Source organism: Hemibagrus wyckioides, linkage group LG01 (assembly GCF_019097595.1).
Source record: "Hemibagrus wyckioides isolate EC202008001 linkage group LG01, SWU_Hwy_1.0, whole genome shotgun sequence".
Lineage (NCBI taxonomy): Eukaryota > Metazoa > Chordata > Actinopteri > Siluriformes > Bagridae > Hemibagrus > Hemibagrus wyckioides.
In genome coordinates, this window is record NC_080710.1 from 639,585 (window position 1) to 654,584 (window position 15,000).

The window sequence follows — 15,000 nt, forward strand, 5'->3', positions numbered from 1 at the left end:
AAGCTAAGTAAAGTGTCAAAACGGTAGAATCCAAGTTCACCGCTATCTCTTTCAGTGACAGGCTCGAAAACAGAAAGCGAAAGATTTCCACTGAAAAACAGAGAAATGTAAACACACGAAGCGGATTAGAGTCAGATTACTCACAGGTCACTCCGGGGAAAAGATAACACGCGCTTCTGCTGCCTTTATTTCAGATCAGAATGGAATTAAAAACCTGATTAAAGTAATGTTAAACTTCCGGGAAAAGAAAGAGCTGTTGACTTGCTATAATGTTATTTAGACACACGACGTCCAGTGTTCACCCCCTGCCTTTCCTCTCCAATCCCTCTCACACTCACACTCACACTCACACACACACACACACACACACACACACACACACAAAGAGCCCGTGGGGGGGGGGACATCCCATAATAATCCTGAACATACACACACACACACACACACACACACACACACACACTGAACTCAGCACAGCCACCTCGCAACCTACAGACCATAATAGTCACCCTGCCTAATACACACACTCTCTGTCCCTGCCCCCATAGCAACCATGTTACCATAGAGATGGCACCCCACCCTCCCTGGCTCTGCTCTGACATCCCATAATAGTCCAGTGCCATCCCATAATATACACAACTCCTAAAAACAAGGGAAGGTTGGATGTGTGTGTGTGTGTGTGTTGGGGGGGGCATTACAGTCAGTGACATGGTCTCTAGGGAAACTCTGGCAGTTAGCAACCAGACCATAATAATCCTTGCAGGGCCAAGTGTCCACCTGGGCAGGATTTTAATCTGGAGATGAATGACCTGTAATCTTTAGCACAACCAGTTTACAAAACACCCCCCCACACACACTAACTAATATAATCCTTCTACTTTTACTATTACTACTGCTGCTAACAATAATTACAACACTATTACTATTATTACTATTATTATTATTATCTTTACACCTGATACCTATGAAAATGATCCTTAAACAGGAAATGGTCCTTAACAGGAAGTAGTTTGATGGTGTGTGTGTGTGTGTGTGTGAGAGAGAGAGAGAGAGACCTGGGTCAGTAACACTCATCAACAACATTGTCATCATCAGCTATACTCATGTACTGCTAACATCACCACCTGGAAGAGGAACTGTAGAGCTGAGGACTGATCAGCGAACTGTCCTTACAGCGGACTGATCATAAAACAGACTGATCATACAGCAAACTGATCCTACAGTGGCCTGATAAAAAAAACGGACTGATCATACACTGTACTGTTCCTACAGCAGAGTGATCATACAGCGTACTGTTCATACAACAGACTGTTCCTACTGTGGACTAATCATAAAATGGACTGATCCTACAGCGGACTGATCAAAAAAACGGACTGATCATACAGCGTACTGTCCCTACAGCAGTGTGACTACAGCGGACTGATCATAAAACGGACTGATCCCACAGCGGACTGATCATACAGCATACTGATCCTACAGAGGCCTGATCCAAAAACGGACTGATCATACACCGTACTGTTCCTACAGCGGACTGATCATACACCGTACTGTTCCCACAGCGGACTGATCATACAGCATACTGATCCTACAGAGGCCTGATCCAAAAACGGACTGATCATACACCGTACTGTTCCCACAGCGGACTGATCATACAGCATACTGATCCTACAGAGGCCTGATCCAAAAACAGACTGATCATACACCATACTGTTCCTACAGCGGACTGATCATACAGCGTACTGATCCTACAGCGGCCTGATAAAAAAAACAGACTGATCATACAGCATACTGTTCCTACTGTGGACTGATCATAAAGCAGACTGATCATACAGTGGACTGTTCCCACAGCGGACTGATCATAAAGCGGACTGATCCTACAGTGGACTGTTGCTACAGCAGACTGATTATAAAACGGACTGATCATAAAGTCGACTGTTCCTACAGAGAATTGATTATAAAACGGACTGTTCCTATGATCATAAAACAGACTGATCCTACAGCAGACTGATCCTACAGCGGACTGATGATACAGTGGATTAATCATAAAGCGGACTCTTCCTACAACGGACTGATCATACAGTGTACTGTTCCTACACTGGGCTGATCCTACAGCATGCTGTTCCTACAGCTGACTGATCGTGAAATGGACTGATCATAAAGCTGACTGTTCCTATTACTGGACTGACCATACAGCGAACTAATCATAAAACAGACTGATCCTACAGTGTACTGTTCCTACAGCAGACTAATCATAAAACGGACCACATGCAGCTAGAAGTGAGCTTTCTGATTAGAGAGTAACGGTGGATGGCCTTTCTGTTTCATCTTGTCCAGCAGTAAAAGATCTTGGTGTGATTATTGACTCTGGTCTTTTGCTTGAAGCTCATGTAGATAATATCACTAGGGTAGCCTTCTTTCATCTCAGAAATATCACTAAGACAAGAAATATGATGTCACTTCATGATGCAGAGAAACTAGTTCATGCTTTTGTTACCTTTAGTTTGGATTACTGTAATGTCTTACTGTCTGGATGTTCCAGTAGGAACATCATACACAATCATACACAAGCTCCAGTTAGTCCAGAATGCATCAGCTAGAGTCCTAACTGCCCTGCTACAACGGACTGATCATAAAACAGACTGGTCATAAAACAGACTGTTCCTACAGCACACTTAACCTACAGCAGACTGATCATAAAACAGACTGATCATACAGCGTACTGTTCCTACAGCAGCCTGATCATACAGAGGACTTAAAATGGACTGATCCTACAGCAGACTGTTCCTAAAGTGGACTTATCATAAACAAACTGATCATAACACTGACTGTTCCTACAGCATACTGTTCATAAAACAGACTGATCATACAGCTGACTGATCATAAAGCAGATTCTTCCTACAGCAGACTGATCATACAGCATACTGTTCCTACAACGGACTGATCGTAAAACAGACTGTTCCTACACTGCACTGATACTACAGCGGACTGATCATAAAACGGATTGATCCTATAGCGGACTGTTCCTATAGCGGACTGATCGTAAAACAGACTGATCATACAGCGTACTGTTCCTACAGCAGCCTGATCATACAGAGGACTGATCATAAAACAGACTGTTCCTACAGCACACTGATACTACAGCGGACTGATCATAAAACGGATTGATCCTATAGCAGACTGTTCCTATAGCGGAGTGATCACAAAACAGACTGATCATACAGCGTACTGTTCCTATAGTGTACTGATCATAAAACAGACTGATCATACAGCGTACTGTCCCTAAAGTGGACTGATCATAAAATGGACTGATCATACAACGTACTGTTCCTAAAGTGGACTGATCCTACAGCAGACTGATCATACAGCGTACTGTTCCTAAAGTGGACTGATCCTACAGCAGACTGATCATACAGCATACTGTTCCTAAAGTGGACTGATCCTACAGCAGACTGATCATACAGCATACTGTTCCTAAAGTGGACTGATCCTACAGCAGACTGATCATACAGCATACTGTTCCTATAGCGGAGTGATCACAAAACAGACTGATCATACAGCATACTGTTCCTACAGTGTACTGATCATAAAACAGACTGATCATACAGCGTACTGTTCCTATAGTGTACTGATCATAAAACAGACTGATCATACAGCGTACTGTTCCTAAAGTGGACTGATCATAAAATGGACTGATCATACAACGTACTGTTCCTAAAGTGGACTGATCCTACAGCAGACTGATCATACAGCGTACTGTTCCTAAAGTGGACTGATCCTACAGCAGACTGATCATACAGCGTACTGTTCCTACAGTGTACTGATCATAAAACAGACTGATCATACAGCGTACTGTTCCTACAGCAGCCTGATCATACAGAGGACTTAAAATGGTCTGTTCCTACAGTGGACTGATCAAAAAATGGACTGATCCTACAGCAGACTGTTCCTACAGTGGACTTATCATAAACAAACTGATCATACAGCGGACTGATCATAACACTGACTGTTCCTACAGCATACTGTTCATAAAACAGACTGATCATACAGCTGACTGATCATAAAGCAGATTCTTCCTACAGCAGACTGATCATACAGCATACTGTTCCTACAACGGACTGATCGTAAAACAGACTGTTCCTACACTGCACTGATACTACAGCGGACTGATCATAAAACGGATTGATCCTATAGCGGACTGTTCCTATAGCGGAGTGATCATAAAACAGACTGATCATACAGCGTACTGTTCCTACAGTGTACTGATCATAAAACGGACTCACACAGTGTACTGTATTCCTGATTATTACTGCAGCTCCTAACACACACACACAGATGATTAGGTTATGGGACAGATATTCTATATGTAGTAGATGCTGCATTAAAGATTACAGATTAGAGATGATGGACTGGTCTTCACTGCCCATGACTGATGGAGTTAATGGATATGGATTATTTTGCCTTTACTTCACTGTGTTTTCCTGCTGTGGCCAACATTCAACTGCCACAGTGACATGCTCACATCCTACACACACACACACACACACACACACACACACACAGACCTCATCAACCTAGATCAGTCACCATGGAGATTTGGTGTTGGTCACCAATCAGGGTCGGAGTTGAGGAGGTGGAGGAGTCTCTCTCTCTCTCTCTCTCTCTCTCTCTCTCACACACACACACACACACACACACAACATCCCATAATGCCTGTGTCACGCTCTGGAAAGGACTACACAGAGATGGAGTGAAGAGTATGTAAACCATGATGGACACGCTGTCGTGTGACCTACTTAATTTTACACACACACACACATACACACACACACACAAACTCTATGCATCTCAGTGATGTGTGTGAGGTAGTAGAAGGAGGGGCGAGATCTCTATCCTATAATATTCTCTCACATGTCCACAGTAACCCAGTTACACAGAAACAGGTCAGCACTAATGAGTGTGTACTGTTATTATAATGCATTATAACCTCCAGAGAATCACATACAATAGTGGGCGTGTCATAAAGGACGAATGCCATTGGTCATTCCAATTCCAGTCATTAACACTGAAGGAGTTCATTTAACACCTAACCTTCACCAGGCCATAGATTTATGTGTAGACAAAAACCAGTAATGTTCTTACTAGAACTTGGGTAATTAAAAACACCAACAACATAATAAACAAAAAAAACATTAAGACAACAACAACAAAACAACAACAATAATAACAATAATAATAACAATTATAATTGAATCAATTAATAATATCAATTTGTAATTAATGGCTCCATTAGTGACAGTGTGTACCAGAAAAACAGAAGTGTGTGTGTGTGTGTGTGAGATGAAGAATGAGAAGCCCAACACTACTGTAACCATTGTGATGAGTTTATTAAAGGGTGTGTGTGTGTGCAGGTGTGTGTAGCTGAATACAGCAGCTGGATGATGTACTGAGTCTGAAATAAATATGAAATTATTATCAGTTACGCTGAAGATTAGGAACTCTACATGCTCTACTCTACATTTATTCCTCTCTCCTCCACGCCACAGCCGGGGTTACAGGGTTATTCTCCACCTTAAAGCTTTGTCTCATGTAGTTAGTTGTGTGCGTGTGTGTATGTGTGTGTGTGTGTGTCACTCTCTGCAGGTGTGTATTTGCACTGTGTTTCTGCACTGCTGACACCGGACTGAGCAGCACCACGAGAATTTACAAGAGCAGCGCTGAACCACTTCGGCCCGACCCGAGCGAAAACCCGGACCGCAGCACAGCAGCTCACAGCTGTCCGGGGCTAAACGTGACGTTCCTGTGCGGCAGAAAAGGGGGGGGCAGAGCAAACAGAGAGAGAGAGAGAGAGAGAGGTAGGACAGAGCTGTAACAATCAGAGATTATACTGAAGTACATCACAAAGCTCAAAACCATATGTAAATGAAGGGGTGGAGTATGGAGGTGTTGGGGCAGTACCGTTGCAGCGGCGGCCGGCGGTTCCCAGAATGCCGTTCTCAGGGTCCAGGTGACAGAAATCAGGAGACGTGACCAAGTAGACGAGATCTCGCGCAGCAGGTGGCTTCACATCGGGGTCCTTCGGCAGCAGAGCGGCACGAGAACCGATACGCGTCACCCGCACCTGGGAACCAAAGGTGACCTTTGACCTTACTGCACATCAGAGATCAGCCCTGGACACTAGGTGTTACATCAGGTTCCTCCTCACAAACCCCAGAACAGCAACAGACTCCATAATTATTGACACTTCATGTCTTACCCAGAATTCGCTGCAAATGGATAAATCTGTATTATGAAGAACATTTCTGTCCTACACGTGTGTCATGGCTGGACGTCCTACCTCTGTGGCTCCGTCAAACCGCTCCTTCAGGACAGCGCCGACTCTGCGGAAAGGAGGCATCACCTTCCAGCAGGTTCTGAGCTCACAGGAACCCGAAACACCATGACACTTACACTCCACCTGCATGTTGTGGAGGATCGCCTGGAGAGAGAGACAGAGAGACAAGACAGATAGACGAGAGAGAGACAGACAGAGAGAGACAGAGTGAGAGAGAGACAGTGAAAAAGTGAGAGACAGAAAGACAGACAGAATGGCAGATAGACAGACAGAGACAGTAATATTGGAGTGATATTCCTGTCTGTCAGACTCTACTCCGACTGGTCTGTCTGTCTGCTCTCACCTTCCGTCCTGCTTCATTGTTGTGGACATTCATTAGCGGTCGTCCCGATGATGTGCCCTTCACTCGCTCCGGCTCATCCACAAATGTCTGAGAGAACGCAACACCGTACGACAGGTTATCTGAACACCCTGACCACTGGAACCCTGCAGAGACACATAGACATGAGGACATAAGGATATAAGGACATATGAGGAAATGAAGAAGTGAGGTAATGAAGACGTGAGGAAATGGAGACGTGAGGAAATGGAGATGTGAGGAAATGAAGACGTGAGGAAATGGAGATGTGAGGAAATGGAGATGTGAGGAAATGAAGACGTGAGGAAATGGAGACGTGAGGACATGGAGACGTGAGGACATGGAGATGTGAGGAAATGGACATTATCATCTCCAGACAGAGGAGCAGCTTCAGTGACCGGTTGGTGTCACTGCCCTGCTCCACTGACAGACTGAGGAGGTCGTTCCTCCCCCATGCCATGAGACTCTTTAATTCCACACGGGGTGGGAGGAGTCAGTACTGACACTACTCTCTCTCTGTACTGGACTGTACAATAAAACACACACTACACACAATACACTCCGGTTTATACGGAACTCTCACTACACTCCGGTTTATACAGAACTCTCACTACACTCCGGTTTATACGGAACTCTCACTCTGGTTTATACAGAACTCTCACTACACTCCGGTTTATACGGAACTCTCACTACACTCCGGTTTATACAGAACTCTCACTACACTCCGGTTTATACAGAACTCTCACTACACTCCGGTTTATACAGAACTCTCACTACACTCCGGTTTATACAGAACTCTCACTACACTCCGGTTTATACGGAACTCTCACTACACTCCGGTTTATACAGAACTCTCACTACACTCCGGTTTATACAGAACTCTCACTACACTCCGGTTTATACAGAACTCTCACTACACTCCGGTTTATACAGAACTCTCACTACACTCCGGTTTATACAGAACTCTCACTACACTCCGGTTTATACAGAACTCTCACTACACTCCGGTTTATACAGAACTCTCACTACACTCCGGTTTATACAGAACACTTAACACATAAACACTTGTTCTGCACATCACTTATCTTGTTCATCTCATTCTCCATATTTATTCCTAAATCTCTGTATTTAGTATTTTTCTGCTATATTTGGTAATATTTTATATTTTATTATTGATATATTTTTTGTTATATTTTTGTACCCTAATTTGGGTATTTTAGTATTTTGTTATATTCCTTCCTATTTTATCTATTATCTGTGTTTGTGGATCCTGCTGGAAACTGTGAATTTCCCTTTGGAATGAATAAAGTATCTATGTGAGGAAATGAACAGTAGCTACGTTTTTTTGCTCATTATTCAGCATGATGTAACTCCGGCTGTCTGGACGTTGTGTGTGTGTTAGTGTGTGTCAGTGTGTGTTAGTGTGTGTTTGTGTGTCTGTGTACACACCTTCAGGACTGACTCCCCTGACCTTGCGGTCACAGCCGCACCTCTCCAGCTCCCCCCGACTGCAGCCTCGTGTCACTGCAACAGCTACGGCTGCAGAGGAGAGGGCGTGGACAAACGCTGCCTCCCGTGTCCCTGTAACACACACACACACATGCACACACACAGCGCCTGATTTTGTGGGTTCTCTGGTTCAACAAGGGCGGAGCTTAAGTAATGTCTAACCTCTTAACATTAAATAGAAGTTTCTGTTACACGTCCATGCTAGGAGGCTAATAGCGAGCTAAGCTAATACATCATTTAACAGCAGCAGTGTAAGAGTTCAGGTAATGCTGCTAATGTTCCACTCTAACCCGAGTCTCAGGATCTGACCTTGATTCATAACACGGCCGAAGACGTTGACACCACGAGGAGTAGTGGAGCAGTTCCACCTCCGATTACGGAACTGATGCTGACACTGAGAGAGAGAGAGAGAGAGAGAGAGATTGTGACCTTTATTACACAGTTGCTGTAAGAAAGAGACAGGTAGAGAGACAGACAGGTAGATGGTAATTGAGTTAATTATTATTGAGTGTGGTGATGTTGGTGTCAGTAACAGAAATGTAAAATAAATCATGACTGGTTCTTTAATTATTGATCCAAACTCCAGTCCAGATCTGTTTATTATAACCCTTTATAGCTACATGATTAATATCAGACCTGTTTATTATAACCCTTTACATAAACACTTCACTCCACGGCTGTTCTCCATGTCTGTGGTGTTACGTCTAGTTATAACACTACATAGCGGAACATACCGGAAAATCTACAGAGAATTCCTAGCTGAGATTCTGGTGTGTGTATGTGTGTGTGTGTGTATCAGTCATGCCCATTTATTTATCACCCATAATTCCTCTCAAACACGTTTATAAGGAGCAACACTGTGGGAGAGATCAGGCTCAATTGACACTCCTGTTCCTGAAAATAAGGTGTGGAGAGTGGGCGGGGTTAAGAAACGTTACGAGTCGTGTCAGCGCTCCACACTAGCGGTGGCGAGTCTCTCACACTGTTGTGGGCGGAGCCAGCTCAGTGGTTTTTACAGAAGCTAATGAGTTAAACTAAAGTAGGAGTTAAACTCTATTGTTCTTCCTAATGTCTCATTTACTTCGAGCTTCGAGCGAGATGAACCCATGAAGATGAACCCATGAAGATGAACCCATGAAGATGAACCCATGAAGATGAACCTATGAAGATGAACCCATGAAGATGAACCCATGAAGATGAACCCATGCTCAGAAGGTGTCTCTGCTCCCAGATCATTTTATCATCATTTATTAGCTGTCTGTCTCTCACCTCATCGATGACCATCTCAGACGCTCTGCGTACAGACTCCATCACCTCCCCTCGTGCCCTACACACCCCCACCTGCCCCACAGACAGACCCCGCAGACGGACACACACTCCTGAACCGGACACCGGCCGAGAGCGCGGCACACGCACCAGAGAACTGCACACAGACAGACAGACAGACAGATACAGAGAGACAGACAGCTGGGGGGAGAGTAACAGAGACAAGTTCATATACAGAAACTTATTCATGTGACCTGGCAGAAACTGTATAGAAATGAATTCATAGTGAGACAGACAGAGAGAGAGAGAGAGAGAGAGAGAGAGAGAAAGAACCATCACTCCATCACTCTCTCTCAGAATCTCATTAAAACTACAGAGAGAGAGAGAGAGACTGGAAAAAAGTCATTATGTTAACTCCGCCCACAGCCCCACCTCTAATCCTAACATAATGCATTGAGGAATCTGCGTGTGTGAGACAGTTTAGTGTTTACATGTGTGTGATGTCATCATTCACTTACAGCCAGTTGGTTGCCATGGTGAGGTGGGTTGCCCATAGCAACAGCAGGAGGCGTGGTCCCGTATGATTGACAGAAGAGACAGTGGGCATCAGACTGTCTGTCCCACTGTCAGTCCCTCTAGTTGTCTGTCTGCTGTCTATCTGTCTGTCTCTCAGTCCGAGTCGTGATGCTTTAATCTCAGTCTGAATGACCATCTAAGTGTCTGTCCATCTATGGCTTATTATTCTGTTAATCTATTTTCAGTCGTTATGTGTCTGTCCATCAGTCTCACTCTCTCAGGGGCAGTGCTGGGGATGTTCCCCTCATACCTGTCAATAAATAAGTTCCAATCATCAGCAGATATGATTACACACACACACACACACGGAGCAGGTGTGTTCTGATTGGCCGAGAGCATTAATTAATCTTAATGAATTATTAAAAGGCCAGAACATTAAGGCAGTATGAGACGTGTCTTATGACATCACGAGTAGGTGAAGTATAATGGAATGAGGAAGTGAGACTCACCTGTCCACAGCGCCACGGCAACCATCCAATAATAATAACGACAAAACAGAAGAAGCTAATCAACAGTGTGAGCATGAGAACCTCCAGGCATTTACTCAGGGTTCTGTCCAGTCAGCTTCCACACCGTGGTCAGTGACTCTCTAATTATTAAAGTATTAAATCATTAATAACAGATAGTTCTGACCATCACTTTATCTCCCAATACTCTATAAAACACTTGTCTTTAACTGGAACAGCTGGATTCATTTATCTGAAGTGTTAATTAAAGTCCAGTTAAAGTCGTAATTAAAGGAGATTATCGTCCAGAGCCAGAGACCAAAGCGACTAGTGTGTGTATTCCTCTAGAGGACAATCCGGAGGAGTATGAGGGGAGTGCAGATAAAGAGCTGGGGCAGGGGTTATAAAGAGTGGAGGGGCAGGTGGGGGTGGGGGTGGAGAGAGAGAGAGAGAGAGAGAGAGACAGAGAGATGAGCTCAGCCTCAAAATCAGTGTTAGCACTGAATGTGTGTGTTTCATAAATATTGGTAAGTGATGAGTGAATCACAAATGACTCGTTCTCTAAATGAGTCTTTTGAGTGAATCATGAATGACTCGTTCTCTAAATGAGTCTTTTGAGTGAATCACGAATGACACATTCTCTAAATGAGTCTTTTGAGTGAATCATGAATGACTCGTTCTCTAAATGAGTCTTTTGAGTGAATCATGAATGACACATTCTCTAAATGAGTCTTTTGAGTGAATCACAAATGAATCGTTCTCTAAATGAGTCTTTTGAGTGAATCACGAATGACTCGTTCTCTAAATGAGTCTTTTGAGTGAATCACGAATGACTCGTTCTCTAAATGAGTCTTTTGAGTGAATCATGAATGACTCGTACTCTAAATGAGTGAATCAAGTGAATCACAAATTCAAACTAAACAACTCACTTTTATTTACACACTGAAACACACACACACAATTCAGTGTGTGACTGCTGTAGTGTAGCTTAAGCACTGTTGGTGTGTGTGACTGTAGGAGTTTCTTATTTTCTTATTTCAAGATTCTTGAATCTTGATCTTGAATACTCATGACGTGTGTGTGTGTGTGTGTGTGTATGAGGTCTGCGTCGGAAAATGTCACCCCCTTATATCGCTTCCTTTATATAACTTCTTTTGCGTAAAACCGAGTGAAGCGAGTGATAAATAATCTGAGAAATAAATACAATGAGAGAGAGAGAGAGAGAGAGAGAGAGACGGAGGACATGCCCCTGTCCCCTTTACATCTTGTTTAATTTTCCCAAACTTTGTTGCTGTTCTTTATGAGTCTGCCCCCTCTGTCACTCCCTTCCTCCCACACTCCCTCCATTCTGTCGTCCTTCACCCCTCCGTATTGTCTCGGAAGAAGGGATGACATTTAGACAAGAGGGGACCACAAATATTGACCCTGCAGGACAAAAATAAATCACGTCCAGGATGAAGAGACCCATAAGACCCAAACCCCTGAAAACACAACAGCAACAACAACCAGCTTCATCTTCATCATCATCTTCATCAAAATTAAAGAACAAAAACAAAAAGAATAATAGATTTCAGAATGTTAAGTACAAACCTGGAGCAGAATAAACAGATTAGAGTTTAATAAAATAAAGTGTGTTAAAGAATAAGAAAAGAAAAAGTACAGATGTTCACCAAGCACATGTAAAAAGTTAAAAACAGAGAAAAAGTAATAAAGCTCACAGAAAAACGTTCCAGCTCTGCCTCCTTCTGCAGGTTCTACTCAGCTCGGTGTGACCCGTTTAACATCAACACAGTGCAGCAGTACACACATACACCTACACACAGTGAGGAGGAACCTGAGGAAGAACCTATGGAGGAACCTAAGGAAAAAACTGCGGAAGAACCTATGGAGGAACCTGAGGAGGAACCTGACTGAACCAGGAACCGATGCTGGATAGAGATGATAAATCAGTCCAGTGTGCAGGTGTGAATAGAATAGAATAGAATATCTTTACTGTCACTGGAACCTGTGGTATGTCCAACGAAATCAGGTGCTTTACACATACTGTATTACACAGGATACACAAATTACACATGAAACAATTACTCATACTGCACCAAAATATTGCACAAGGGAGTTGCATATATTGCACTTTACCCATATTGCACATGAGAAGACAAATATTGCCCAAGATTTACGCATATTGGAGAAAATAATTCTCCCGGAAAAAATTCACTAAGCATTTAATACTTGTACTGCTCTAGGGTAAAAACTGTTCTTCAGTCTATTTGTTCTGGTTTTGATTGTTCTATACCTTCTGCCTGATGGTGTGCAGGAGGAAAGAGAAACAGTAGAAATAAAAACATTCATTTATCTCTTTATAGATAAACGGTATGGAGAATGTTTACAGAGTGAGCAGACAGGGTATGAGGCCACACCCTATTTAACCTCCAGGGCCACGCCCTCCCTCAGACTTGAACATTCTACATCCACTTCTGCTGTGAGGTCCTGCAGCATGATGGAATCTCACACCGACTCGTCTCTCCATGTCCCTGTGAAGGAGTGAGATCCTCCTCCATCACAGAAACTGTCCATCTCTCTGTCCAACCTGCTCCTGTGGAACACTGAGGATCTTCATCACATCCAGACTCAAACTTTCCTCACCTCCACTTTCACTCTGTCCACTTCCTGTTCTTATCTTCATGTTACCATCATACACCTTTTATTCATTTATTTATGTGCTTTTGTCCTGTCTGGATCTTCAATCTCAGTGGTCAGATGTCCAGCACAGTGTTGTTGTGAAAGTGTTGTGTAAATAAATAGTGTGTTGTGTAAAACTCTAACACACACACACACACCTGAGTGTGTAGAACTCTAACACTTAAGGTTCTACAGGGTTCCACTCGCTCTCTACAGTAATGACCACAAGGGGTAGTGACCACAGCGCACACACACACAGTGTCTATCTTTCTCTCTGTCTCTATGGTAACGCCATGGTGACCACCTGCATTACGTCCGGCGCCTCAGCGTGTTTCTCCTTCCTCCATCATTCACTCCTCTCTCGTAAATAACAACCCTAAAAGCAGAAGAGCTTCTCTCACACCCCTCCCCTGCACCCAGTGATGGGTCACAGTGTGTGTGTGTGTGTGTGTGAACCTTCAGGACATTCCTCTATCTGCTGAGTGGACTCAGGAGGAGGAGAAGAAGATGATGAAGCCGATGTATTTTCACTGTAACACTTTATTTCCTCAGACAGTGGAGTAATAAACACTACCTCAGCTGCTCTTCCTCTAACAGGAACTGAGGGGTCAAAGGTCATGACACTAATACTAAACAAAAAACAAGTAGAAAAGAAAGTGATGGTTTTTGTTGAGTATTATAAAGAAAAAAGAAGAAAAACTCCTACAATAATCTACTGCAGAAAAAAATAAAGTTGCCCGTGTTATGCTCTGTGATTGGCTGTTGGAAAGTCACATGACTTCCTGTCTGCCTTCATCATCAACACATGACTTGTTAATACTGACCGGTGACGTGGCTGTCCTTCAGCATGATAGAAAAACACAGATCAGACTCACAGCCTCGGTCTGCTGCCTCACTGCACTGCGCACTCCCTAGGGTGCTTCAGTCTGAGTGCTCTAGCCACCACTGGACTTCTGACCCATGTTGTTTGGATCACTTTAGCTAACACGCTAACTCAGAACAGCGATAGAACAGGAGTCCTGGACCATTTAAGGAAATGATGTAAAGAGTTTAAACAGGAAGCTGCGCATTAACAGTGGCTTGATGTGCTAATGTCCATGCTGTGGTCAGTGTTTTGGCCTTTTCTCTCACTTTTTCAGTTTCAGAAACGTTACACTCGGTGCTGTCCAGGCTGCGTACTGAAGAACCAGTGTTTTTATTTTAACCATAAACTTTTAGCCACATTGCTAATCTCTAGTAGCTAACTCACTCAGCTGTAGTTCTCTGGATTTGTGCTTGACTCCGGTCAGTGACACTGACCTGGGTTCTGATCTGAACTTTGGTCCTGAATGCAGGGGTCAGTGTGACTGCATGATCAGTAGTGGTGTTCCATTCAGATGACCAGTGATGGCCGTGCACTCAGACCCGCGAGTCCCTGTTATTCAGGTCTGATTCACTGAAATGCTAAATTATTGTCCTTCCACTAGAACCCTGTCCACCAGGCCTGTGATACCCCCCCAACTGACACGCCCTTCCCACCCCCTCCACATGCCCCTGGTCACTCCCTCAGGCTGTTGATAGAGGCACAGATCTTGAGGGCGGGGCCTAGTTTAATGTTCATGGTACTCATCAGATGCTCCTCCTTCAGCAACAGCAGCGCCTGGCCATCAATCTCCTGAGACAGGAAGTGACCAGCTAGATCCTCACAGCCTGCCCGGAAGTGATGTCACAGAGGAAGAACCAATGTTAGAAGACAATGATGTAGGCAGACAGACAGACAATGAAACAGACAGACAGATAGACAATGATGTAGATAGACAATGATGTAGACAGAGAGACAGACAATAAAGTACACA

At 43.8% G+C, this 15,000-nt stretch overlaps 3 protein-coding genes across 10 annotated transcripts in view; all 3 read right to left on the reverse strand.

Annotated features, from left to right (window-relative positions):
* Positions 1-360, reverse strand: part of chd4b (chromodomain helicase DNA binding protein 4b) — an 84,481-nt gene extending 84,121 nt beyond the window's left edge. For 7 of the 8 annotated variants that reach the window (XM_058401817.1, XM_058401790.1, XM_058401782.1 and 4 more), the window contains exon 1: positions 145-359. The gene's annotated coding sequence lies outside the window, so the exon portion shown is untranslated. Of the gene's footprint in view, positions 1-144 lie in introns of all 8 variants that reach the window. The other variant, XM_058401826.1, reaches the window with a different exon arrangement.
* Positions 361-4,712: 4,352 nt separating this feature from the next.
* wnt4b (wingless-type MMTV integration site family, member 4b) lies at positions 4,713-13,532 on the reverse strand. Its single transcript, XM_058392738.1, has 8 exons — positions 9,983-13,532; positions 9,468-9,621; positions 8,508-8,592; positions 8,139-8,270; positions 6,675-6,817; positions 6,335-6,475; positions 5,956-6,118; positions 4,713-5,797 (listed from the first exon to the last, which is right to left on the reverse strand). Exons 1-8 carry the CDS (start codon positions 10,174-10,176, stop codon positions 5,628-5,630), a joined length of 1,182 nt encoding a protein of 393 aa, XP_058248721.1. The 5' UTR covers positions 10,177-13,532; the 3' UTR covers positions 4,713-5,627.
* A 155-nt stretch (positions 13,533-13,687) lies between these two features.
* Positions 13,688-15,000, reverse strand: part of phc1 (polyhomeotic homolog 1) — a 22,137-nt gene continuing 20,824 nt past the window's right edge. The window contains exon 15 of the mRNA XM_058392726.1: positions 13,688-14,854. Coding sequence (XP_058248709.1) covers positions 14,703-14,854 — 152 coding nt within the window. The 3' untranslated portion in view covers positions 13,688-14,702. The remainder of the gene's footprint in view (positions 14,855-15,000) is intronic.

What these genes read in the sequence shown, in the direction of transcription:
- wnt4b (XM_058392738.1), bottom strand. Translation starts at nt 10,176, where the DNA reads ATGGTCATTCAGACTGAGATTAAAGCATCACGACTCGGACTGAGAGAC. An exon ending in GGTTTGACGGAGCCACAGAG is followed by an intron (nt 6,119 to 6,334) that starts GTAGGACGTCCA and finishes TTTGGTTCCCAG; the next exon opens with GTGCGGGTGACGCGTATCGG. An exon ending in CGCCGGCCGCCGCTGCAACG is followed by an intron (nt 5,798 to 5,955) that starts GTACTGCCCCAA and finishes TCTGCCGCACAG; the next exon opens with GAACGTCACGTTTAGCCCCG.